The 26,648-nt window shown below is 37.6% G+C and overlaps 1 protein-coding gene across 10 annotated transcripts in view; it reads left to right on the top strand.

Moving 5' to 3' along the window:
- The window catches only part of SLC38A10 (solute carrier family 38 member 10), an 80,715-nt gene that overhangs the window by 36,147 nt on the left and 17,920 nt on the right, over positions 1–26,648 (top strand). For all 10 annotated transcript variants that reach the window (XM_087955992.1, XM_087955998.1, XM_087955996.1 and 7 more), the window contains one exon: positions 21,172–21,322. In XM_087955992.1, the coding sequence (XP_087812118.1) occupies positions 21,172–21,322 (151 nt within the window). The remainder of the gene's footprint in view (positions 1–21,171; positions 21,323–26,648) is intronic.

Raw genomic sequence — 26,648 nt, 5'->3', positions numbered from 1 at the left:
AGTTCTCCTTCACCAGCAGCACCGGAGGATTTTATTACTGATATTTTTCAGTGTTAAATAACAATTTTTGTGGTGGTGGATTTGTTTACAGAGATTGCTCATTTAGTTCTTTGTAAGGTCCTTTCATCAGCACAAGTTTGTCTAGATCACACTTGTAGCTACAGGATCTCAGTCGGACATGTGATCTCAGACCATGATCCTCAATTGACAGTAAAACTTTGGAAGGCTGTTGTAGGATTTTGAAAGGCGGCTCCCTGGTTGTCCAACATATTATTCCAGTGGCTTTTAGTTTGCAAATGCCTGCTTCTATGGAAGTTCATTCATTCTTCCATTGGCCACTACTTTTATTTATTTATTTATTTGATTTGCCAATTGTTTACAAGATAATAAGTATAAGTGTATACATAGTTGTGAATACATGAAATGGGTACATATAAGAAAAATAAAAGAATAAGAGAAACAATAGGACAGGGACGGGTAGGCACGTTGGTGCGCTTATGCACGCCCCACAGACCTCTTAGGAAAGGGGTGAGGTCAATAGTAGACAGTCTAAGGTTAAAGTTTTTGGGGTTTGGGGAAGAGACTACAGAGTCGGGTAGAGTATTCCAGACATTGACCACTCTATTGCTGAAGTCGTATTTCCTGCAATCAAGTTTGGTGCGGTTAACCTTGAGTTTGTATCTATTGTGTGCTCTTGTGTTGTTATGGTTGAAGCTGAAGTATTCATTGACAGGTAGGACATTGCAATGTATGATTTTATATACCATGCTTAAGTCAGACCGAAGACGGCGTAATTCAAGGTTTTCTAGTTCTAGAATTTCTAGAATTTTACTAGAGAATCTGCCCACCTCTGGCATTCTAAAACTGTTCCTTTCCCCCATCCCTGCATTTTGGGAAGATGGAGATGAGATTGAATAGAATGCATTCTAGATGCAAGGGGAGGAGGAAAAGTGAAATATCTAATTCACTGGAAAGGCTACCCTGAATCATTCCCATAGTGGGAAACCACAACGTGTATGTCCTTGCCTGAAGCCCTGTGCTTCACTTTCATTTTAAATTCATGCACACGCCCCTCTCCCCTAATCTCCCACCACTGTAACTAGACAGTGAACCACAGGATGAAGAGGATTCTGTGCTTCTTGCCACAGTGCCAGTGTTTTTTTTGTTTAGGGTGGGAGACTGAATCCAATGGGGAAGATAGCAGTAGCACCCATAGCTCTCTACATCCCTCTCTGAGTTGTTTGTAGAGTCAGCATATTGCCCTCAACAACTCCTGGCTGTGGGGAGAGTTTGCCTACAATACTGCATTCTAATCACTGCACCACTATGGCACAGATGATGTAAAGGTCTACAAACATATCTTCTGTTCCCTTAATCCAAATATTCTTCCAAATGTGTATTTACAATTTCTGTTGATGTTTATTTTACCAATTTAAATTTCAGGATTTCTGCATGCATCATCTATCATTGAGTTCTCCAACCTTTTCAAGTTGGTGGCTGGGAGCGGGGAAGGGGAAGAGGGGGTGGTTTTGTGGTGGGGCAGGCACATGTTCCTTGCACAAGTGGGGTGGCAAGCGCTCATATGAGTGGGGCCACGAGCGCCTTCAATACTCGCACAAGTGTGACTCTGTGTGCACGTGCACCAGCTGGCCATTCACATAGCCAGGTTGCGAATAGGCGGCGGCCTAGTAGTGGGCTGCAGCCCATAGATTGGGGAATCCCTGATCTATCACACATAATTTTGCAGCTGGTCCCACATGGAATATTTATGGAATTAAGATGAGTCTTAGAAATCTAGACTAAAACGTTCTGATTGGATCTGTTTTTCACTCTTAACTTCACAATTGGTGCCATTTCTGAGTCATAGTGTTCCAAGAGGGAACGACATGTTATACTGCAGCTTTTATCCAAACCTTTTCCAAATAATTACCAGAATCAAGTTTATCTTTTTTACTGCTTTTATATATTCAGTGTTACGTTCTCACCGAAGTGGTACCTACTTGTCTACTTGCATTTGCATGCTTTCGAATGGCTGGGTTGGCAGGAACTGGGGCAAGGATGGGAGCTCACCCTATTGCGTAGCATTCAGATCTGAAACTTGGGCTGCCGGCTTTCCAGGCAACAAGCCTATCGCCTTAATCACTGAGTCACCACCCAGCAGTGTAAGAGCGCTCTGTGATGTCACGCTGGCCATATGACTGCAGAAATGCCTTCGGACAGCACTGGGTCAATAGCCTTGAAACAGAGATGAGCACCTCCTCTTATAGTCGGCAACGACTAGCAGAATAAAATCCATAGAGACTCTCTTACCTTTTAAAAAATATATTCATTGTACTTCTCAGTCAGTTTTCTGTCAGAACCTGAAGTTTCGTCTCTGGATTCTCTGAACCGATTTGGTTCTCATGGGCATGAAGAAGCTTGGGACAGTTGTCATTCTGCCTTTAATCACATGAAAATGATTTGCTATATTTTTATTCTTATTACCTTCGAAGAGATTCCTCAAGAATTCCTCTCATATTCTTGAAGTTGCATAGATTTTCTGTAAACAGTCTATCCTGGCAGATTACAGGTAGTCCTCAACTTAAAATCATTCATTTAGTGACTGTTTAAAGTTACAGTGGCACTGAAAAAAGTCTTATGATCAGTTAGACGTAGACTTAGAATAACTTTATTGTCACTTTGAATGTACACTGATCAACATACATTAAAATGAAATTTCGTTGCATACAGCTGTCAAAGGGTCACCACCTCAATATACACTACATAACCATGACTAAATAAAGAAATACATACATACATAATTATGCATATACCCAAACACACACACACACAACACAGAGTTGTCACATTTACATCTCTTGCAGCATCCCATTGGTTTTGTAATCACATTTCTGATGCTTGGCAACTTGGCACGTATTTATGACAGTTGCACTGTCCTGGGGTCAAGTGATCACCATCTGACTTCCCCCAGATGGTGATCACTTGACCCCAGTTTCCAAGAAAGCAAAGTCATTGGGAGAAGTCAGATTCACTTAATGAATGATCCACTTAACAACTGCAGTGATACATATAACAACTGTGGCAAGAAAGGTTGTAAAATGGGGTAGAATTCAGTTTAAATTCAGTCTTGCTTAGCAATGGAAATTTTGGGCTGGATGGTTGTTAAGTCAAAGACTGCCTGTACTCATTGTGTTTCATTGTTGAACCTGGAATGGAAGACCCGCCTTATTCGTTTCTATTCCATAGGTGAACTGGTGAACCTTCCGGAATACTTAATAGTTGTTGTTCCACTTGTATTATGTACAAATCTCTGTGCAGCTGACCACAGCTTCACCTGCACACCTGTGAGGCTTCACATGCACTTTATATTTTTCCCCCTTTGGGCATTTGTTACCTTAGCTTAGTTCATTGTGGAAGACAATAAATTTTGTTTCAAGCTAGAGTCCCTTTACCCTTCAAAGAAAACAGATGCTTCTTTCTCATGTGTGTATGGATGTGGGTGTGGGTGTATTCAAGTGTATTTCAGGAATTCTTGCCTCTTTAACATTTTAACAGCATATATTCCATTCAGAAGAGGCCAGCACCCATAAAGGCTGCACATTCTTGGCTCTATATGGGCAAAAGTGTGGGTGACGGTCTGGACAAAACAACTCACTCAGGTCTGAAAAATGTTCTGCCAGGATACTGGTTAGGGTCCATATTGTGTAGGGAGGAGTGTAACTGTTTCCAATCCTGAAGCTGGAGCAATTGCTTCAATATAACTTCTATAGTACGTGGTTCTCAAAGTGCTTTTTGCAATCAGCCATTATTGAAAGATTTAATTGTTTTTACTACCTTTCAGTTGGTTTCTAATTCCTTAATTTTCAAAGTCTTTGTCTTCCATTTTCTTCCCTGTTCATGCTTTGCACCAGCACACATTCAGCACTGCTGTCATGCCCCTGTCGGAATCTGATTCGGAGTGGGAGGCCGAGCAGCTGACAGGGAGTGGGAGTGTGGCTCCATTGGCTGCAGAAGAAACTGGAGAAGGCAAAGGCCGGCTGGGCAGAGCAGGGGAGAGGTAGAGCAAGGGAGAGGGAATTCAGAGGAAGACCCAGGCTCACCCCCTCTTCATCCTAAGACATGCAGGGAGGAACAGAGAGGGAGCAACGTGAGTTGCGTGACTTACGGGAGAGGAAAGGGCCCTGATTCCCTTAATTAGCTGCAGCTGGGAACACAGTATTTAAAAAGGGAAGCTGCGCACAGCAAAGTTGTTGGGAGCAAATCGTGAATTATCTAGGATCATCGAGGCTTATCTGGGTTCCTGGCGTCTTCCCAACTGAGTGTGTTTTGCTGGGCTTTCAAGTCTGCAATTCCTTCTCCTGCCTTGTCAAGTTAATTACTGCAGCTTGGTTTGTTTGGATTTTTATTTACAGTTTGTATGTATTTTGTTTTCGGATTGAATTTCCTCCACATAAAAGACTGTTCTTGGGAGAGTTTTTTCTCCAGCCAAAGGTAACCTGGACATTGGGGGCAAAGTTGGAGGTATTAAAGAGACATTCCTTGCTTATTTGATTGTGTTGCCTTTGTGCCACGTCCCGGGTCATCACAACTGGTGATCTATTCCAAAACTTCAAGGAGACATCCTACCTTCCCCAGCCCAAATGCCTGGTATACAGGTAATCCTCAACTTACGATCACAATTGAGCCCAAAACTTTTATTGGTAAGTAAGACAGTTAAGTGAGTGTTGTCCCATTTTAGGACCCAGTTGTTAAGTGAATCAGTGCAGCTGTTAACTGAGTAACATGGCTGATAATTGAATTTGGCTTCCCAGTTGACTTTGCTTGTCAGAAGTTCCCAAAAGGTGATTAAATGACCCTCATAAATATGAACCAGTTGCCCAGTTCCCAGTTCCGAATTTTGATCACATGACCATGGAGATGCTGCAATGGTTCTAAATGTGAACAAAGGTCATGTCATTTTTTTTCAGTGTTGTAACTTTGAATGGTCACTAAACGAGTGATTGTAAGTCGAGGACATCCTGTACGCCTTTGCCTAGAAATGCATCTGCTTTGGTTCATTATGATTCTGTGACAATTTCTCCTCTCTAAAGCATGGGTAACAGAGGTATAGACCAAGTTAGTTTTCTTTTTTCTTTTTCTAGTTAAATGTTTCTGCTTCCCTCTTGTTAATTATTTTGATACCATTATTATGGGAAGCTTCAGAAACATGGGTTTTTTAAATAAAAAATTCCAATGAAATCACTCTTGCTTACTGCATACAGATGCCTTGTTATCTCCCTTGTATTTAATGGAGTGTTACTTGTACATGGAAAAGGAAGTTTTTAAAAATATTATACTTAAAAAAAAATACTTTGGAGAGAAAGATTATTATATCACACTTTTTTCAAAAAAAGAAAAAAACCTTGTTTGAAAACTGTTCTAAAACATCATAGTTGTGGTATCCTTTTCAGATAAATAATATGCTAAGGAGTTTCATGATGATAATACGTCTCTACGCTGTTTGGTGTAGTTGTTTGATTTGTCAGAAGAGTTTCTGATTAGTTAGCAGGGCCTTTGATGATTATTGAACAGACTCTTTTGATCTCAGGATTCTGTTCGCCATTAGTTGAACTGCTATTAAACTGCACAAGGATCGTGGGTAATACAAGATCCTAAGCTAGACAAAACACAGAGGAAAATAAGTTATGCAAAGAAGATTGAAATTGATTCAGAAAGTAAATTAAATACTAAAAGGGAGGAAAAAGAAATTAAGAGTAGAGAAATTGAGAGAGAAAATGGCATTTTCATGGCAAGGATCAGAAACACATGAAGTAGGTTAATGTTAGGTTAATGTTCATATTTTAGCTTAAATCTCTTGCTGGAAAGCTCTAGTCATGTTAAATAGACTTAGTTAGATTTCTGACCAAGGCCAAGAAAATAGTAAAGGCATTCTGAAAAGCAAATGGTGGAAATCTTGATCATAGCAAAGATTACTGGATTTCCAGCTTTAAGTACATTGAAACAAAAGCTAAGTATTGGGACTTTATTGATTTGCACGTGCTGGCTTTGCAGTTAATGGGATTGATACATGGAACAAGCCAAATCAGATTAATTTTTCACAGAGGACAACATATATACACATGGAGGAAAATGGCATATGCTGCCAAATATCTGGTTTTTGTTTTGCTGCAGTTGTTCCCTCTGCCTAAAAGGATGCTTTTCGAACAGAGTAATAATTTACCTCATCTGTGATGGCAAACACAAAAAAATATAATGTAAAATTCTAGCTCTTAATATGCAATTCCCTTCTGCATATTCATAATGCCTCTTTAAATGGTCCCTAATAAAGCTTGCATCCTGTAGAGGTATGCATTTGCTTGTTTTTACTTCTTTGTACTTTAGGTAGGAAATGCAATTTAAACTCCAGTCCAAATAGGAAAGCTAATTTTATTTGGCATCTCCAGTGTATCGGTTTTATTAACTAGGAAGCCCACTCTCCCAAAGTATAAAATCCCAAATGCCTAGCTTTAATTCCTGATATAATTAAAAGCTTAAACTCAACAGTCTAGCATCCTAATTCATTTCACTTTTTGAAATTTCTTTTAAAATAGGGAAGTATGATCACTCTGTGATAGTGTGCATAGTCTGTATAATTGGAAGAACTCTCAGGGTTTATGTGTGGCACTCGGGTTAAAAGCTTTAAGGAGTACGTAATGGAAAAGACCCGTGCAGATCCCCTGCCTTTACAAATATGATTCTAGATCCTTTAGAGCAATGTTCCTTTAGAACATTCCTGTGTTTTAAAAGTGGATAGCCTAATTAATCCATAATAGCAATCTGGGCAGATTTGTAACTCCTAGTGTAACTCCCCATATTGTATTCTTTTGTCTTATTTTATTTTTATAATTCTCATCTTTCCAAAGGAACCAAACAAATTGATATACCGAACAAGCAATAAAGGCAATCTTTAATTTAATAAAGGTTAGATAAAACGTTATCATAAAGCAAAACAATCAGAATGCAGCAATTAAAACAAAATTAATTTTGGAAGGTAGCATGCTCTTGGAGCTGTTCTTAGTTGCAAATGCATGTATGAACAAGCAATTAAAACAGTATTTTAAATTTGCCTTGGGTTAAATCTATACTTTGTGGAATATGTAGATTTATGTTAAAAATCTTGGAAAGTAGAGTTAGTTGTAGTGATTAATATAAAGCTGGTTACAATAGAATTTGTAATAGATCTACTCATCTAAGAACATATCTGCTATCTTGTGCTGATGCTGTTTTATTCTAAAATAGCATAAGGAAATTCTTTTCTGAACTGAGATGCTTTGGCAGCCTTATTAAAAAAAAATCAGTCCAGACTACAAGCTGCTATGGCCATTAGACAATTCCCCTGCCGTTGTGTGCCCTCTTTATTTTCCATGCCAGGACAAACAAATGTCAAGATATTTCTTCTCTTTTTCCTTTTCCTTTGGCGTGCACACGCAACATATATATGTGTGTGTTTGTAATATGTATACGAACTTGAATTTATATATACAGTTAAAACATCAAAGCATACATATCAGGAAGCATGCAACCAAGTTTAAAGTAAAAAAATTCCTTTCTTGTATTTTTCCAGCTTTTCCTCATGGGAGCTGTGGATGAAATGTTTCTACTTCAAGTAACTAGAGAATAAAATAGCGCCCAACTGTATTTACTAAAATAGTAATAAAATAAAGGCCCAAAGGAAAAGTAAGTAGTAAAGAAAAATGATACTTTTAAAAGTTCTGGGTTTTGAATTGACAACGTTCTGCCCATGAAGCCCAATGTTATAGTGGTACTGCTCAGTTAATCAGTTAATTGGGACCAGAATTTCTATCACTAAGCAACACAGCTGTAAATTGTGATATCATGTGAACACACTGCTTAGCACTAGAAATTCTGGCACTTCTGTTTGCTGTTGTGTAAGTGAAATAAATAGATTTGGAACACTGGTTTGAAACTATGCAAGGTGGTAGAGAAAAAGCTGAAAACAAGAATAAAAAAAAATCAGTGCTGCTGGTATTGCTACTGATTCTTAAAGCACAAGTGTTGAGAAAATAAGCTTAGGCACAAGAAATGAAAATATAATCAAACCTTTGACCTCCGGGAAAGAAATAATGAAGACAGTGGATCCAATGACTGCAGCAAAATGATACAAGCCAGCAATTGGACAAGCTCTTTATAATTCCCCTCTGAACAAGGAGACTACCTCAGGTCGCCCACAGGTGCTGCAGACAGCTGCTCCTTGTGAGGAGACAGCAAGACACTGGTCTCTGATGGATTTAGAGCTCTAAAGATGAAGGATCCACCATCTTGCTCAAAACATGGTTGTACTTTCAAAAGGATATGAAATTTGCATACTTCCTTTTTTAATCATTTTCAGAAATTGCTTATTAATTGTCTTTCAGCTTTTAGGAACCTAAGGATCCTAATACAGTATTAGGATCAACTTGTTTTACAGTGAGTGGGTTTCCTTCAATCCTTAGTGACATTTTAATTACAATTTTAGGGACAGTAGTTTTTTTTTCAGAATTTTTTAAAGCAAAAAGACGCTTAAAAGTTTGGTTTTAGAAAGTTATAAATGGAGTAAAGATCCAGATAAATTTGAAGTAAAATTTTGGAATTATTTATAAAGAGTCCTTCCCCTGGAAAAATACACTTGTTTTAAATAGTTTTTTTTTTAAAGACATAAGGAAAATTTTAAAAATTGGACACTTGAGGAAATTAGAATGAATTATAAAGATTATAATTAAAAGAATTCTGAATTGAATGAAGCAAAATATTTTAACATTGGACATATTGAAGGATATTATTGAACAATGGACCCAGAAATTAATTTTATTTGTGTCTGCCTCTTTAAATACTGTGTTTAAAAGATGTTATGGAGCAAGTTCTATCTGACAACTTCAAGACTGATTTGAAAATGGATTTTTAAATGACAAACAAAAAATGACATGGGGAATATGCAATAGAAACCAATTGATATCTTAATAATTAAAAAGGATGTATAATAGCAAACTAAAAAAATGACCTGGATAATTTTCCTATTTGGATTTATAAGAGACTTATTAAAAATTTTAAGAACTTTGTAAAAAGGGACAAAGAATAAATGAAAAAATAGTTCTAAGACATTATTTGAAGGGACTAAAGAGTCAGATACAGGTAGTCCTTGAGTTACAACGACAGTTGAACTAAAAATTTATGTTGCTAGGGGAGACAGTTGTAAAGTGAATTTTGCCCCAATTTATGATCTTTCTTGCCACAGTTGTTAAGTGAATCCCTGCAGTTGTTAAGTTAGTAACACGGTTGTTAAGTGAATCTGGCTTGCCCATTGACTTTGCTTGTCAGAAGGTTGTAGAAGGTGATCACATGACCCCAAGATACTGTAATCGTCATAAATATGACAGTTGTCGTGGGGATGCTACAATAGTCGTAACTGTGAAAAACAGTCATAAGTCACTTTTTTTCAGTGCCATTGTAACTTTGAACTATTACTAAATCAACAGTTATAACTCAAGGACTACCTGTTCTTAGAAGAAAAGAAATAGGAAAATAAAGGTGGTTTAATTGATCACAGTTAAAATACACATGTTTTTATCTTAACGGACTTTTATTAACATCAGGGCTGAAATGAGGAGGCTTCATTAATTTATTTAGAGAGATGGGATATGAGAAGAGGAGGTCATTTCTTGTATTTTAAGAGAAGATGATAAGATACTAAAATTGTTTATACTTCAATGAATAGGAAAGTCACTTTATATGTTTCTTTTCTTTTTCTTTTACTGTATTTTTATCTTTTTTCTATTTCTCATTCTATTTTTTTCTTCTGCACCTTCTATTTTCTTTGTTTTCCTTTTATATTTTAGTTTTCATTAATTTTATGTTACAATTGTACTCATTAATCAAATTATTATTTCTAAAAAAATGTTCATTTAGAAAACTGCCAGGTAACCCCTGATTTGGCTCTAGTCATTGGGGGGGTTGTTAAATCCATGGAATTAATAAAAAAAAAATAGTGCAATTTGATTCAAAATATGACTGAAATCCAGGTCTTTGTAGTTTTTATCCTATTATCCTAAATTGGCATGTATTAGTGATTTTGCAAATGGAATTACTGTATGAACTGTGCTTCCTTGAAAAGCCTCCTTTACTCACTGAGCATAAAGAATTCCAGGTCTCTGGCAGATATTATCTCAAATATTGAACACTATCCAGCTGATCCTAGTTTACCATTTGTGTAAAGAAATACAAACTTTGTATTTCCTGAAGAAAAAAATAGTATAGTATTGCTTTTCCTTAAGGCATTTTGGTGCCTCCGGAGCCAAATGCAAATACTCTCTTTTTCTCTTAGTATTATTCTTTGTTGCTAAAGGTTTTTTTAAACATTCAGAAACTCAACGAAGTCTGAATTTTGTTTTTAAAAAATAACGCATAATAAGAAATATCTCTGCATCTCCCCCCTTCAAACCCACAGAAATTATACAGAAGGAATATTTTATTTATTTTTTGTTACCAGGTGGCTTAAATTCTTTTTTCATTTATACCCCATTTAGAGGGTATAGAATTTGGAACTAGCATGAAATAGTTAAGATGAAGGCTGAGGAGGACACACATTGCAGATATAGGGAATCTGTCAAAATATTAGTGGTTCTTACACATCTCTCTTATGGTGAGATTGGTTGATTTTTTCCAATATCAGTCATGCCTAATAAAATGGCCAAATTATGTGTTCACACATTCAATTCAATTTGCCGTTCCCCCTCTTCTTCACTTTCAGTCCTGGGTGATAATCCAAATGCTTGAACTTTTCATTCTTTATGTTTAGGTCTGATAATTGTTTTTCATAAGCAAATGTTGCTAATTCCTGTCTCAGAGTGGCTTTCACTTAACCCTTGGATATGGACCAGCTAATTTCAAATTGCAGAATACGCAGTGTAATGCCCTCCAGATCTTTCTTCAAATGAAATCTGTGCAAAACTGTTTGTGACATGTCTAGAAGTGATTGCCAGCTGGTTTTGTACTAGGTTGGCCTCTGTAACACTTTCTGTGACTTTGTGCTGTTCTTCCCTAGTTTATGCAGTTTCTTACAAGTCTAGCAATGTTTTCTTTGTTATAGTTGCTTGTAATACTATAAATTGACAGTGTTTTCCTCTTTAGAAAGCAACACAAAAATATTGTGAATATTAGACAGTGTGTAGCAACAGCAATAGCACTTAGACTTATATAATACTTCACAGTGCTTTACAGCAGTGGTCCCCAACCTTTTTGTACCAGGGACCGGTTTCAAGCAGAAACATTTTTCAAGGACCGGGGGGGAGAAGGAGAGAGAATCCGACTTTGGTAGTTTGCTTGCAGACGTTTCATTACCTGACTAGGTAACATCTGATGTTGTTACCTAGTCGGGTGTAAACATCTGCCAGCAAACCACTGGTTCAGGGGCGCCTTGGTCCTGCCTCCCAGCCCCATCCCTCAGGTGTCTCCTCCTCCCTCCCTCAGGTGTCTGCCTCGTTCCTCTCTCAGTCACTCTATCGCTCCTACAGCAGCCCAGGAAGAAACTGCTTCAAAGAAGCCGGGTGGGGGTGGGGTGGCTTTTCCTGTCGCCACAGCTTCCCCGCGCCCGTTTCACCCCCACCCCGCCCGCCCGCCCGCGTTCAATCCACAGTGCTCTGTTCTACCTGCCTGCCTGCCTGCCTGCCTTCTTCGTTTCGGAGCAGCTTCGCTGATAAAAAGAGGCGAATAGTTATTATTCAGCCAAGCTGCTCCCAAACAACCAGACAGGCAGGCAGGCAGAACGGAGCACTGTGGATTGAACCGCGAGCGGGCGGGCGGGTGGGGTGGGGTGAAACGGGCGCCCGGGAAGCTGCGGCGACAGGAAAGCCACCCCCAGCTTCTTTGAAGCAGTTTCTTCCTGGGCTGGTGGAGGAGCGAGAAAGCGACTGAGAGAGCTGAGCCAGAGAGCAGGACAGGCTTCGGTTGCTTCCTCCCTCCCCTTTTTCATTTGTGTCCTTGATCCCGATCCCAGCAGCATTCACCGAAGGCGAAGAAAGCCGCCATTTTTTTTAATTTTTTTCTTTGCGGCCCGGTAAAGAGTGCTCCACGGCCCGGTACCGGTCCGCGGCCCGGTGGTTGGGGACCCCTGCTTTACAGCCCTTTCTAAGCAGTTTCAGAGTCAGCATATTACCCCCAACAATCTGGGTCCCCATTTTACCCACTTCGGAAGGATGGAAGGCTGAGTCAACCTTGAGCAGGGTAAAATTTGAACTGCCAAATTGCAGGCAGCCGATAGTCAGCAGAAGTAGCCGGCAGTAGAGCACTCTAACTACTGCGTCACCTTGGAATATTAGACAATATGTGGATTTAGTTTGTAATGAAAGCTCATGAGTGAAATAGAGAACATAAAATAATGTATTGTTCTCTGCAAACTGTACCTCGTGTAAGATTGGGTGATAGTTAAGGTGTTGGACTAGAATTGGGGAGATGTAATTTATGTGCACAGTGAGTGATAGAAGTAAGTTTTGAGCTTGTCCTTTCTTCAACCAAGCTACTTCCCAAGATTACAGTTGTGGGTATAAAGTTGGAGGCAGAAGGAGAACCTGAGCCTCTAGAGAAAAAAATAGATACAAATCTAAAAAATAGATAATAGTAATTAATTTATGATATCTGGATGCTTTACAAAACCAGACAGTTGCTGCACAAATGTTAAAAAAATACATACTGACTGGTATATGACCCACACAATGAATGCGAGCAGTAGCAGCAGTCATCAAAAAGTAGATTTCTCCTGTCAAGATTCTACTTGGAACCATGAAGAAAATCTCTAAGGGGAACAAATCTTTGTGGGCTACTTTTCACCAGTAAGTGAAAAAGATGATTGTTCAGAGACAAGATTTAGTAGAGAAGGGTCTTGACTGCTGCCATTGTCTTGCGCTGATCATCAGTTCTGCTTCTTAGCACCTCTTGCAAATAACCTTTTTCCCCAAATCCCAAAATGACGTTTTTTGATTGGACTACCATTACCCTGTTTGATCTAATAACCCTTTGAAGAGGGAGAGGATAAAATATAGAAAATTCATTATGCCTTAATTGACCCCCTCTTTCCCCATCCCCACTGACTTACTTTGTTAACTTCTGGCTAGCAGTATGGCATTTAAAAAAACAACAACACATGCTTTCTCAGTTTTCCCTGCACCTGTAATAGTAGCATGGTTGACATGCAGACCAGGTTCCATGTCGAACCCTTGCAGTGACAATTACAGTGATTAACTAGGTAAAAATAATGCATCAGAGTTTAATTAAATCTCCTTCACTGTCAGCCAATAATCCATCCACTTGTCTTTCTCTCTCCTTCAGTACGTTTTTTCATTTGGAGCTTGGCAGCTCCGCTGTTCAAGCGAGGCTAAAATTCTTGATGCCCATATTGTTTATCAGTTATGATTGTGTATCTGCTTAGTTGATCAGCCCAGCCCTCATCTCATAAATTACAGAAACTTCAAGGGATAGCTTAAATCAAAGTGTTCTCTCTCTCTCGCTCTCTGTATGTGTGTTCATTGCAAGCAGTAAAGCTGTGTAATAATAACCAGGATGTCTGGATTCTACATCTAAGAAGCATCAAACTCATTCTATTTTTGCAGCTTAATTTTGCAATCTGTTTTGCAAATATTGTTCCCTTGTTTCCAACCCCTCGGTAAACATGACAACTGGAAACTTCCTGTTGTTTGATGGTGCGATTAGAGGTTTTCGGGGCTTTCACAAGCCACATAAGATGTTGTGCAAATTGGCCAGGTGGGATGGAGTCCAAAGTGGACTGCATTAGCTTCCTTCCCCTTGTTTGCCTTTTCTTCCCTGAAATTAAGAAACCAGCTTGATTCTCCCTCTTAGTTGAAATAGGAGCTATAACTAAATTCATTTCAATTAAATTGTGGCTGTAAGTTTGGCCACCTTTATTTTGGACTCATGCCACTCCTGGTTAGGTAAGGTTTGCTGGGATGTGGCTTGTGACTGGGTTCAAATAATGATTAATGCCTGTTTGCAGGAAGAAGTGGTACTTCCTACCTTGAAATAGGTGGTGGTGCATGCCCCCCCGCCTCTTCTCAAGAGGCCATCTTTGAACCCAGCTGGATTAGACAACTTTTGTAAAGTCTCCAATCATCCAGTTATGGGGAAGATTATTGAGAAGGTGGTTGGCATGCAACCCTAAGCCCGGATGAAGTTGATTATCTGGACCCTTTTCAGTCTGTATCCAGACCAGGCTTTAGCACTGAGACAACATTGGTTGCTCTTGCTGATGATCTTTGGAGGACTAGAACGGGAATGATGCAACTGTCCTGGCTCTCCTAAATCTGTCGGTGGCTTTTGATACCATCAAATCCTTCTGAACCAGCTCCACGGCTTGGGAGTGGAGTCATTTTATAGTCATTATCCTCCTTTCTCCATGGCCGGGTTCAGTTGGTGTTGGGGCAGGAGGAATTGACAATCCCTGCAGTGTGTTTGTGTGTGTGTATGAGTGTGCCTCAGGTCTTGAGTCTCTCCTCTTTAACATCTACATGAAACTGCTCAGTGAGTTCACCCAGAAAGAAAAGAGCAATCTATATATACAGTATAAAAGCGAAATACCACTCACGCATTATCACAAAATCTCCAGAACCGTAAAGCCTACAAACTTGAAGTTTGGCACGTATGTTCCTCTAAGCTTCTAGGTGTTCACTAAGAAAGGATTTTTCAAAATGACCATCAGAGCATTAATATTTTGTATATTATTATTAACACGCTCTGATGCTAAGGAGTTCTACTTCCCCTCCCCATCTGAAAAGAAATCTATTCCAAATGCAAAACACAAGCACAGGAAGGAAGTTTCAGGTTTAGTTTCCCAGCACCAAGCAGCTTTAGTACAGAACAGTTGAGCTAAGCCATGCCCAGGAGCCTTGCTGTCGTCTTCTTGCTCATACAGCAAATACTGATTCAGTCTTCAAACAGCCCTCAACTCTCACACACTGACAGCACACTAGCCAGATGAATACCGATTGATGCTGGTAGGCAGAGTCTGAATTTTTTCTCCTTATTTTCCTCCCCAAAACTAAGCCCAATCACACAGTTTCGTAGCAAGCACAGGTATAGAGCTAGAACTACATAAAAGCTTCTCCTTTGGGAAACAAAAAGCTAACCTCCCTATCTTCCTTCCTTATCAGTCACCTCTTTCAGACCTAATCAGTACTTGTGTGGTGGGAACCATATTTGTTTTTTGTAAATCTGTTTCTCCAACTTGGAGGTATCTTTTGAGGGGGTCTTTACCAGCTCTTGTTTTAAAGCATCCCAATAATTTGCAGAGATACATGCCTCACTCCTCATCCTTAATTCCAGATCATTTAAAAGGGTTTGGTCTGGATAAGCTCTTGTAGGATAGCTCATTTTTCCCCTAAAACCATTACAAGAAATATTCTTTTGTCCTTCTCAGTTTTATGTTAACTAAGTAGTTATGAACTACAAGAAAACATATCAAATAACTTATTTTTTCAAGAAGTCTAATTCTTCAAGATCAAATAAACGATATCTGCCAGATCTTTCCTCTTAGTTTCATGTTTGCTGATGCTCTCAAAGAATTCTAAGTAATTCAAATTAAACCTTAACTTTGCCAAAGCTGTGCTGCTGTTTTTCTGGCAAATTGTGTATTCAATACAATATTTGTTCATATTGTATTTGACAATATTTTCCATCAAATTAGTTGGAACAGATTTTAAACAGTAATTTATTGGATTTTCCTAGACCCTAATTTTATAAAAATCTTATGTTGGTTCCCTTTTTAATTTCAAGATTATATGAACATTTGTACCTTTTTAGAGTGTCAGATTAGTTGCTGCATATTTGAATTTTTAAAAGTTCTGTTTGATGTATGTTTCCTGGACCTGACAAGCTTGTTTTATTTCCAAATTGTTAATAAGATTTAAAGCTTTACCTCTATTAGCATCAATTCCTCTGGTTTCCTGCCTAAAATGGTCACTTATTAATAGACATGTCTTTAATAGATATATGCATACAATATTCTGTCATCCAATATTTATTTAGTGGTTCCATAAATATCTTAAACTTTTTGAATACTTTTTCATTGATTGGTGTCATCAATCTTACGGTACATAGGGACATTGGTTGTGATTGTGGCATTGTGGTAAAAAACTGATGGATGATGACTATAATCTAATTTGCAGTTTTCATACGTGTCCTGTGAAAACCTGATATCTGTGGACCTATTTATTGATGGCCGTAGCATATGGAAGATTGCACTTTGTAATATAAAAGGACTGAATGATAAAGAGCCTAAACTGATGATTGAAATGTAAAGAAAAGGAAAGAAACCCAGAGAAAAGTGTAATAGATCTGAATGAAGATTGTCTGATTTTGTGTGGGGAATTGATGAATAAATGCACGGAAGTGAAGGGATGAGTTTCATTATGAATGAAAGGGTGAAATGGGCTGAAAAGCACACTAGAAAGTAAGACTCAATATCATGTAGGTTATCGTGGTTACATATGGAAATATGAATCAGCAAGGTGGTAAAAGTTACATGTTACACTTCATTGAATATTGATAATGGAAAGAACAAAATGTGTTTGGGCAAAAATGTGCATTATTCTGAATGAATTCAATTTGGGAAAAAAATTAGGTGACATGAATGGATGGGTGGAAGCGAGACAAGAGGATCTAAAAAAAAGTTATCGATCCATTCTGATACCCAAGAATGAAAGATAATGATAATTGTTTAATGAGATCCAGCTTAGAAAAATCTCTGCTACAAATATGTGGTACGTTTGTTCATAAATACACATGGCAAAAGAATAAATATACATCCAGATTCATTACTGGTTTGTTTAGAATGGGTGAGAGAATGAAAAAAGTAAAAGAAATCAGAGGATAGTTAAAACGATCAGAAACAAAGTACAAGTCCTGTATGAAAAAGATTATACAATAAATTAATCTTCGAACATCATTAATGAAGAACAGTGATAAAGAAGAGGAGTAAGCTGCTTGGAACAGTATGAAAAGAGTCATGTTACAAGGTATGCGAGAATATGTGGAGTTATGCTATTGAAATTTAAAAAAAGATGCTTTGTGGACTGATGAAGTGAAAGAGGCTGTATACAAGAAAAAATATATTAAGAGAGAATGATAAAAGGTGTGTCTAAAGTCCACAGAGAGAAAGATAGTTGCAAAGAATCTTGTTAAAGAGAAAGATACAATTAAAGCTAAAAGAAGTGGAGAGAATGCAGAGCAATTTTGACAGAAATTCAAATATTGTCTTAGAAGTAGATGAAAAGGGCCAAATAAGAAGCCTGTAGAAGAGTAAATGAAAGTAAAAATAAAAACGATGACATGATGTGGGATGAAACTGAAGTGAGGGAATGCTGGAAGAAGCATATTAGAAATTTGTACAAATGATAGCAATATGTCAAAAATGGAATTGAAATGCTATAATTAGAGCCGCTTCTAAGACTAAGCAACCTAGGCAGTCACCGAGAGCACTAAATTTTAGGAGGTGCCAAAACTGAAAACACTTCTGAAGTATACAATATGAATGTAAAATCTGATGATCTTTCCTCGTTGCTTTTTTCTTTGCACACTTTTAAAAAACACCCACAAAGGCAGTTGAGTGATAGTGAATAGCACACTAACCAAGATGTTCAAGTCATGAAAAAGAAATTATTACTGTATAGCTATGGACCTCAGGAAACTGAAAATATTATCAAAGCAAAACAATGGGCTAATAGAAAAGTATTGAGTGAACAAGTTGCACGACTGTCAACTTATTGAAGTTATATCTGGAGAAGTGGAAATTGCCCACTCGATGCAGTAGCATGCCCACTTGAGGATTAAATATTGTATAATCATAAAGGTGCCAGAATATTACTTTGCTTAGAGGTCTAAAATGTCTAGAGCTAGTCCTGCTAGAGTGCTATACTATCCAAGTAAAAATTGATGGAATATATTATAACTAGCGTGTGAGAATGTTGAAAAATGGCGTGGGTAAATGGAGGAATATTAAAATATAAGTGTGGTTTGCCTATGGAGTGGCTATGTGACTTGTGACCTGGAAAGATGTTTGACAAAATCCTAGCTGGAATAATACAAGAGGTGATAATGAACAACTTTTGGGAAATGCTTTGTGGCTTTTTTCCCCCTATACTGCACTGAGAAAAGTATGAATGTGACAAAAACATTTGGGGGATTATTGCTTAATTTAGAGTAAATATGTAATAAAGTGAATAGACTTGAATTATGGGATGTTTTCTGTGAATATGGGGCTGAAGATTAATTGCAAAATGTAGTAATGGATATAAAGAATGCATAAGAATAAATAGAATGCTTAGTTAATAGTTGAGCACTGAGCAAAAGAGTAAGACAAAAAATTCTGATGTCCCTTTGGTTCTTTAATGTATTTATGGAGAAAATGTGTTAAGTAATACTTGAGGTGAGCATGTGGGAACTGAATGTATGTACAGGTAGTGCTCACTTAGCCCCTGCCTTGTTTACCAACCATTCATAATTATGACAGTGATGAAAAAGTAACTTTACAACTAATCCATACATTTAGGACCTTTGCAGATCCGTAAAACAGGAAAGCTGAAGTAAAATAATAAGCACGGTTACAGATACATTTAGTCACTGCTTCACTTAACAATTGAATTGCCTCCCCCAGTTGTGGTCATTAGGACTATCTGTATACTTTTGTATGCAGACATTGCCCTGTTGCTGCCTTAGAACTTGAAGATTTCAAGCAAATTTTAGATTGTGTAATGCAATGAAGTATATGGATCTGAAAATGAATGTATTAAAAGACTGACCTAGATATGTTGAGCAGAGAAAATTGAGTGATTGCAAGTTACACACAAATGTTGAAGAACTAGAGTACTTTGGTAGAAAATTTACGAAGCTAGATAAATGGATGAAAAATTGTTACAATGCGCAATGGTAGAAAGGTAATAGGTAATCTGCAAGAAATCAATGTTGAAAGCAGTAACAATGGCTGTGTATGAGAGTGTGCTTCTCTTCCCTTTATCATATTCAATAAGTTGAATAAGTTTTAAGTACTATAACTGATCAGCCATCCTCCATTTTGTAACAGGCAGCCCCATTTTTTCTTCTTCTGCATCTAGTGTAGAGCAAACTTCACACTGCCAGAGGTTTTTTCTTCTTGACTTTGTCATTGGCCAAAAATAAGTCATTAATCAGTACCTGTTTCTGGTAGTAGCTGACATACCAGCAGATGGGCTGGGCTTTGTGTGTCTTCACATTCACACGGCATGTTGTCATCTGCTAAAAGTCTCCACTTGAGCATATTGGTTTTACACTTAGGCACTCAAACTCTCAACCTATTCAGGATCCCTCCTAGTATAAGGGAGGTCAGATCCTTCAGCCATATCCTCCTTCAATGTTATTCCTTGCTCAATGGTCTCCTTCCTCCATCTTTTAATTTGATTTTTATTCCTTTTTTCTTTTAATATATTTTTATTGTTCCCTATCTTTCAAGCTCCATTCATATCTAAAGGTTATCTTTAAAAACCAAGGACTGTCTGTTTGTATGTATGTAATGTTGGCATTATTATTATAAATATGTTTCCTTAAAATCTTTGTATCTCATATTGTTTCTTTGACTAAAGAAGTTTTGATTCCTTTTTGGTTTTCTCTTTTGGGTAGAATTTCCATTTTCTCAAAAATCTTAACTAGATGTTGCTATACGTGTTCTCATGTGTACAAGGCCTAGACTCAAATGATAATCACAAAGTTTGTGAAACCTTTATAGCAGATTAAATGATTTTGTTTAATAAATAACAGCAACGAATGGCAAAAAGATAGTTAGTTTTGCAAATGTTTTCCCCCTACTGACAAATGGATAATACTGGGTTTTAGAATTCCACATGCTTCATATATGATACAGACGTGCTTTGGATTTTGTATCAGTGTTGCTCATTAAAGCGTGTGAGAGACTGAAAAAGCTTCCACTACCAGTTATATTGACCTGTATTAATTGACTTATTAAAGTAGTGGAAGCCTGAAAAAGATGATTATACTTTAATAAATAGTATATAGATACTATGGTTGCTTAGAGTCCAAAGCACGTTTTCATAATTTTTTTAGTATCATACAATATATATTGCTTACAATGCAACTCAGTACAATCCAGGACTAACTTGTTGAGTTCTTTCAGTATCAATCTAATCTAACTGAATTTTGACCCTGTTGATATTAAAGCACTTACCCTATTTTATTTTTACTGGATTATTCAGTTAGCGTGTTGAGCTTAAAGCACAATTTAATTTAGATGTGATATGTGCTATAATGCAATAGGTGTTTTCAGCTGGTGTTGATGAATCCTGTGGCTGTGATACAATTGACTGGGTTGCCTTAATGTCACAAAGATGTTGGGGGGGGGGTCTCCAGCAGCTGCTGGCTGAATTACTTAAGTTACAGTAAATGATAAGGGAGATAGGAGGGAAATTGCTGATAGAAGTAATAGAACTTTAAGAAATTAAAAGAAGGAAGGAAATAAAAAGTAGAAAACAAGCCAATTGGGGATAGGAGAAAATAGTTTTGAGGGAAAGAAATGAGGATAAGAAAGGAAGATCAAAGAAAATATAGATAAGACTGGGAGATAAAAGAGGAACAGTGCATATTGTCAAGAGCTGAAAGGCTGAAGAAGTCTAGAGATAAGAACAGTATACAATAGGTGCCAGTTGTTCCCCATAAACAAGCCTCTTAAGTCTAACCTATCTCAAAGACCCTTGATTTCCTCTCCCTTCTACCAATTTTGCCCTGCTTTCTTTTGTATTTGGCATCAAAGAATGGATAGACTGCGGGCCACGTTTAGTAGGACAATAACACAGAATGTTTGGAAGAATGTTAACACATAGCTTTTCATGCACACGCAAACACACACAAAGATGTTTCCTTGATTTGTACGGTTGCTTGCAGAAGTTTCTTTATAATATTTACTATTCAACAAAGTGGAGAATTGTTGTCTCTTCAAAATGCTAAAAAAAATAATAGTAAAAACTGTTTGCAATAATAGTCAGGGAAAAGTCCTAAGGCTCCCACAAAAGAGGTTTGGGGATTGTGTGGGGCCTAGGAGCTAGGAATTGTCCATCCCTGCATTCAAGATTCTGAACTTTTGTTGCACAGATTATACTATGGATTGGTTTGGGAGTGTTAATTATCAGCACCTACACAACTTTATCAGCAACTCAAGAGACTCCAGCAAAAGTGGAAGCCGTGGAACCAGACAATGTGCCGAGAGAAATAAATAAGGAACAGGACTCCGCTAAAATTTCAGGTATGTGATATGTTCTTGGAACAGTGCTGCAAAATGCTGAATAAATTCCAATAAATATATAAGTATATTTAAATATGTAACTCCATTCATAGGATCACAGTGCTGAAACAGTAAAAAACATATTTTTAGGAAAGATAATATAATGACTATAATCTCTTGTTTTCTTCATGATTGTTTTTTAAAATTAACAAACTAGGACATCCTTTTTCTTGGGAGGCATATTTTTGGAAGGGGGGATAATATACATTATATCACCTCCAATCTTTAAATTGTTAAATATCTGTTGGAATTTGCCCATAATCTTTCCTTTCCTTTTCCTTTTTCTCTTTTCCTGTATTTGAAAACCCAAGAGCAAATGTGTAGTCATAGTAACTGAACCTTGATCTCATCTGTTATATAACAATGCAATAAGTATATTTTAAAATAAATAAGGTATATAAAAGATGATTCTCATCCTCCCTACAGACAAGTACAAACCATTACATTGACTTGACAGCTTCTCTAGTATTTCATTTTTAAAAAATATCTTTTTCCCATCATTTATCCCTCATCAATAATCAAATTATAAAAGCCTACCACTCAGTCCTAATCAGCAAAAGTCTACTAAGAGCTACCAGAAATATTATCACATATACTGTATTTTAATCTTAATTTAAAAAATCAATTTGTAATCCAAATGTATCACTTTCTTTAAGAAACGAAGCAAAAGAATCCTCGCCCGACTTGTAAACAGATTCTTGAAACTGTTTCATACAGTTCTGGTCAGAAAGAAATCCCATTAGTAGTTAGCAGAAACTACAACATACATATTTGACCTCTGATAACATAAATTCATTTCATAGACCACCTGTTAACTTTTTAAAAGCTTTAATCCTGACACGTCAAATGTCCATAAGTTGACTTCTTATCATTTTCTTTTTGTCTCCTCTCAGGAATAATTTCCTTAGTTTCACACATTCTTTTTGTAAATCCTAGCTAAGAAGGCTTTCCAAATCACTCTTTTGATTACTATTTGTATGTCCCCTTTAATTTTTAAGAAACCAATTGGGTTTCATCTATACATCTATTTTGGCATCTTTTTCCACATTATTTTTCTACTCTGACATTTTTAAAACTATTTTCAGATCCACGGCAACTTTTTCCACATAGCTTTTGTAATCCAACATTTTTAAAGCTCCAATTCCACATTCAAATTGGTCTCTTTTATCCAATGAAGTCTATTGTTTATCTGTATCCTTTGCGGTATTATCAAAAAAAAAAAGTAAGTTATTTTTGAGTACATTGTTCCCAGTCTTAATTTCTTTTATAGAAAAATAGTGTTGCTGCATTGTATTAATGGGTCTCTTCTCCTTTAAATGAGATTGTGTGTTCTCTCTGGTTCCCTCTAGTCAGCCTTATCATCTGTTTATTTCCCCACTTATCATCTATCTGTTCAACAAACTTTCCCACATTGTTTACATATGAATTTCAAAATATTCATATATTCTTTAATACTTTTTTTAAAGCCCACAGGAATATTCTTTCAATTCCATCAAGCCCATTAGTTTTCCAAAATCCATTTTCTAGTTGCCCTTTTGCCCATTTCCCCCCAAAAAGCAACGCTTTTCTTTATAATCCATCAACTTACATTGGAGTTTCTTTCATCCAGGGTAGAAGGAGATTTCCCTTGCAATGATGTAAAGCTTGCTCTTTGGAAGGTTCTTAACTTGAAAGAAATTAGTATTAAGCAGTTTCCTAAGAGAGGAATTAGACAAACCCTGTGTCTCTTTGGTGTCTCTATGGTTCTGTACCATAGCTTAGAGAGGATGATTCTCCCCCCCAAAAAAAAAAAAAAAAAAAGCATTCAGAGTTCTCAAACCTGCTGGAGATTGCAATTTTGCAGGGAGATTCTGTATGGAGCAAACTTAAGGGTCCTCCTTGTCCTCTCCTTAATCTGAAGAGAAATTTCCAAGGAGCTGATCCATTCTTTGGCTTCTATTCCCACCATGTTTGTCAGCTCTGCAAATAGCAGGGTAGTGATCAATCTGTCATTGCTGTTCCCAGAAGGCCTTTTCTTTTTTTCTTTTTTCTTTTTTTCCCTATTTTCCCTTTTTTCTTTTCTTTTACTTTTTATATTTTACTTACGTAGTATTAGGCTTTTATCTTTGTATTTGTGAACTTTAATAATTTTACTGTAAAAAAAAAAAGATTCAGCCTATTTAAATAAACAAGTATACAAATCCCTCCACAAACATATGTATAGTAATTTTCAATATTTTGGTCAAAACTGGCATATAATGTATCAAATCCAGCATCTGGCTTTTACACCCGACAGTTTGATGTTTTCAGGTTGATAAAAGAATATAGGATGCACATTGTCGATGATGTGCAAGCAAAGTGTGCAAATAAATAATTATTCTAGATCATGTGCTATTTATGGTGTAGCCTCAGGTCTGAACTTTTTATCCTTTTTTTTATTAAGGAAGCTTGCTGTGTTGGAAAACAGCCAATCATAGTTTTTCCTTCAGAGAAGGAACTATGTAATTGTTCCGCTGCCACTTTTATACACTGATATGCATTTTAGTTCCAAAAGCTTGTTGATCAGCCGTATTTCTGGGCCATCACCAGCTAACTGTTAAAACAAGCATTTGTCAGTTTTGAAAACGAACAGTCCAGTAAAACTGAAAAAAAACAAAACCATATTTGAAAAACTCTGGCATTACTAATGCCATGCCTACATATTTATCAGGCTAAGGAAAACAAAGGAGCTCACATGAGTCAGCGTAGATTTTGTACTATTTAATTGATAATTTAGGCTCACGGATAAATTCATTCAGTTGTTTAGATTAGCAGGGTGAATCAGAGCTTGGTGAAAAATACTCGAGGGGGTTAGACATAGGCTACAAATTAAGAAACAAGATGCCTTTGAGCACATGCTCAGTTTTAGGCAGTTTGTGATCTAGAAAAAACAAACTTCAAAGTTCTTTCCTCTCCTGTTTTCCCCCCAAACATTCTTTCATGATGTTGAAATTACAAGAAGGAGACACTGCGTTAATGGACAAAGCGGCCATACAAAAAGCATTCCATCATGATTATGCCAGCTTTTATAAAGGGAGTGACAAAATTTCCTAAGGATTACAGAGAGACGGTTTATGAATGGAAAAGGAGATTCTCCATATTTTCCTTTTCTATATTATTCCATATAATTCTTTCCTCTCCTGGTTTTCTCTCCCAAACATTCTCTTTCGGTTGTGTAATTTTAAGTGGAAAATATTTTTGAACTGTTCCTATTCTTAGTTGTTTGAGTATTGGGAACCTTTCCCAATCTACTGCAAATCATCTGGAGCATCTCTAAATGTTAGTTTTCCAAATGGTAGTCTGAAAAAAAGAACCAGTGAAACAGAATAGGATTATTATTGCATTTTTTTTCCCCTAGCTTTTCTGGAATTCTATTTAAGTAGGTCTTAGAGTGATTCATGATGATGTCAGTGCTTAGCAGAATGAAGTGCTGTAGCAGGTGAGAAATAGCCAAACATGTGCCTCTCTGTGCTTTTACTGAGGCAATGTGACAGTCACATAACATAACATTTAAGGGATCTTTGGTGAAACTTGGAGATCATAAGAGACACAGGAGGAGAGAACATTGCTTTAAGTCCAGAATAGTTCAGAGAACTGCAGAGCATTGTTTTAATGTATTTTGGCAATATGTCCCTATTAGAAGGTAAGATATATTAACCATATTCCAAAGCAGAGGTGTTGAGGCATTCAAGACATGGAAGAAGTTTTTCAGATTGGAAAGATTGCAGCCTTTTGAAAGTGGGGTCAACGGGGCCATATCCTAGCCATGCATAAGAAAACACAATCCATTGAAGCTCTCAGCTAGGTATGAACGAAAAATGTCCCCAAAGGCTGCAAGCAAAGCAGTGAAATCCATTCTTGAGGCACTCTAGAAAGGGCGTCGTCCCACAGTGTTAGAAGATCTCCTTGCTGAGGTGTCAGAGCCTGCCATCTTTCTTTCACACCTTATAAGGTTATCTTTTAAGGGATGCTTCTGTGCTAATGCACCATCTTCCCCCTCTCTGCTGGGAATAATTTTGCAGAAAGAACCTGCTTCCCAGGGAGCTGCGTGCTATCATTCAAACCACGTATGGGGCTTCTGAGTTACTTGGCTGTCACCAGTACCCCCTCTTTCAGCCCACATCTGTTTCTCATTTCTTGCACGAGCCTCTTGCGGAAACACGTGGCTTTTCCTCTTCATCAGGCAGCAGCGTGCAGAGGGACTCTTTTTCCCAGCTTGTTTCTGAATTTGTCCCAGTGCAACCCAACCAGCAACTTTAATTCACGTTTGGCTTGTTAAGACTGTCTTCATCGCTCCACTGTGCATTTCGGATTCCTGCCTTTACCATACACCTCTTGCCCATCAGTAGATTCTAGGGGTTGTTGTTGTTGTTTTTTAGAACAATTGCTTTTGAGGACATAGAGCCCTGAATTGTACAGACTTTCATTAAACTCTGCCCCATGGGTTTGGAGATTATGGACATTAGAATGCTGCCCTTTTATGTGAACACATATTGACCAGGAAATTTTGAATCATGCTTTTATTAACGACTCCCAAGTGCCCCAACCCCCATCCGTATCGATAGGTGTTTACTGTCAGCCACTGCTTGTGAAGGTATAAAAACCCCTCCCAGAGCAAGGTTGCTATTACAGGGCATGCGGATGTTAAGAGGTTGCTAAGCTGCCTTTGAAAGCACATGAAGGCAATTATCCATTTTAAAAAAAAAAATCTAATTAAGCAATTTATTTTTTGCTTTTGAAAGATACCACCCCCTCCCCCCAGAGGGTCTCCCTGGGTGAATTATGCTTTTTTTTAAAAAAAAAAAAAATTTTTTTTTGCAGCTCCCTGCTTTAAAATCATTGCTCAGAGCCTTCTTTCTGTTCCATTCCTCAGTGGTTTTTCCACATCAAAGGTCCGATTCGCTGTTTCTCTACCTTCTTCCCAGCGAGTCCAGAAATGAAAACAATTTGGTCTCCATGATTCACCGTTGCCAATTTTTTCTTTTTTTTTTAAATCTATCCATTCGGATTTACCATTTTTTGCCTCTGATGAGATGTGGCTGCGTCTCAGTATCTGGTGTGTGCTGTCAGTCTGTTCCACTTACGGTCATCACGTGCAAAAGCCCACCGTTCTGACATCTGTGTTACAGGCAAGGGATTTGGGGAGGGGGGGGAAGCGTAGGGAGGCCATGCGAGCTTCAAAGGTTACACCTGTAATAGGCGTTTTGGATGCACTTACTTTGTCATTCCTGTCTCGCTCTGCCTTCTCCTCCTCTCCCCCACCCCTAGC

This window comes from Notechis scutatus, chromosome 2 (assembly GCF_049901735.1).
Source record: "Notechis scutatus isolate UNSWTSFEM ecotype Mainland chromosome 2, rNotScu1.2, whole genome shotgun sequence".
Taxonomy (NCBI): domain Eukaryota; kingdom Metazoa; phylum Chordata; class Lepidosauria; order Squamata; family Elapidae; genus Notechis; species Notechis scutatus.
This window is presented reverse-complemented; position numbering and strand designations above follow the sequence as displayed.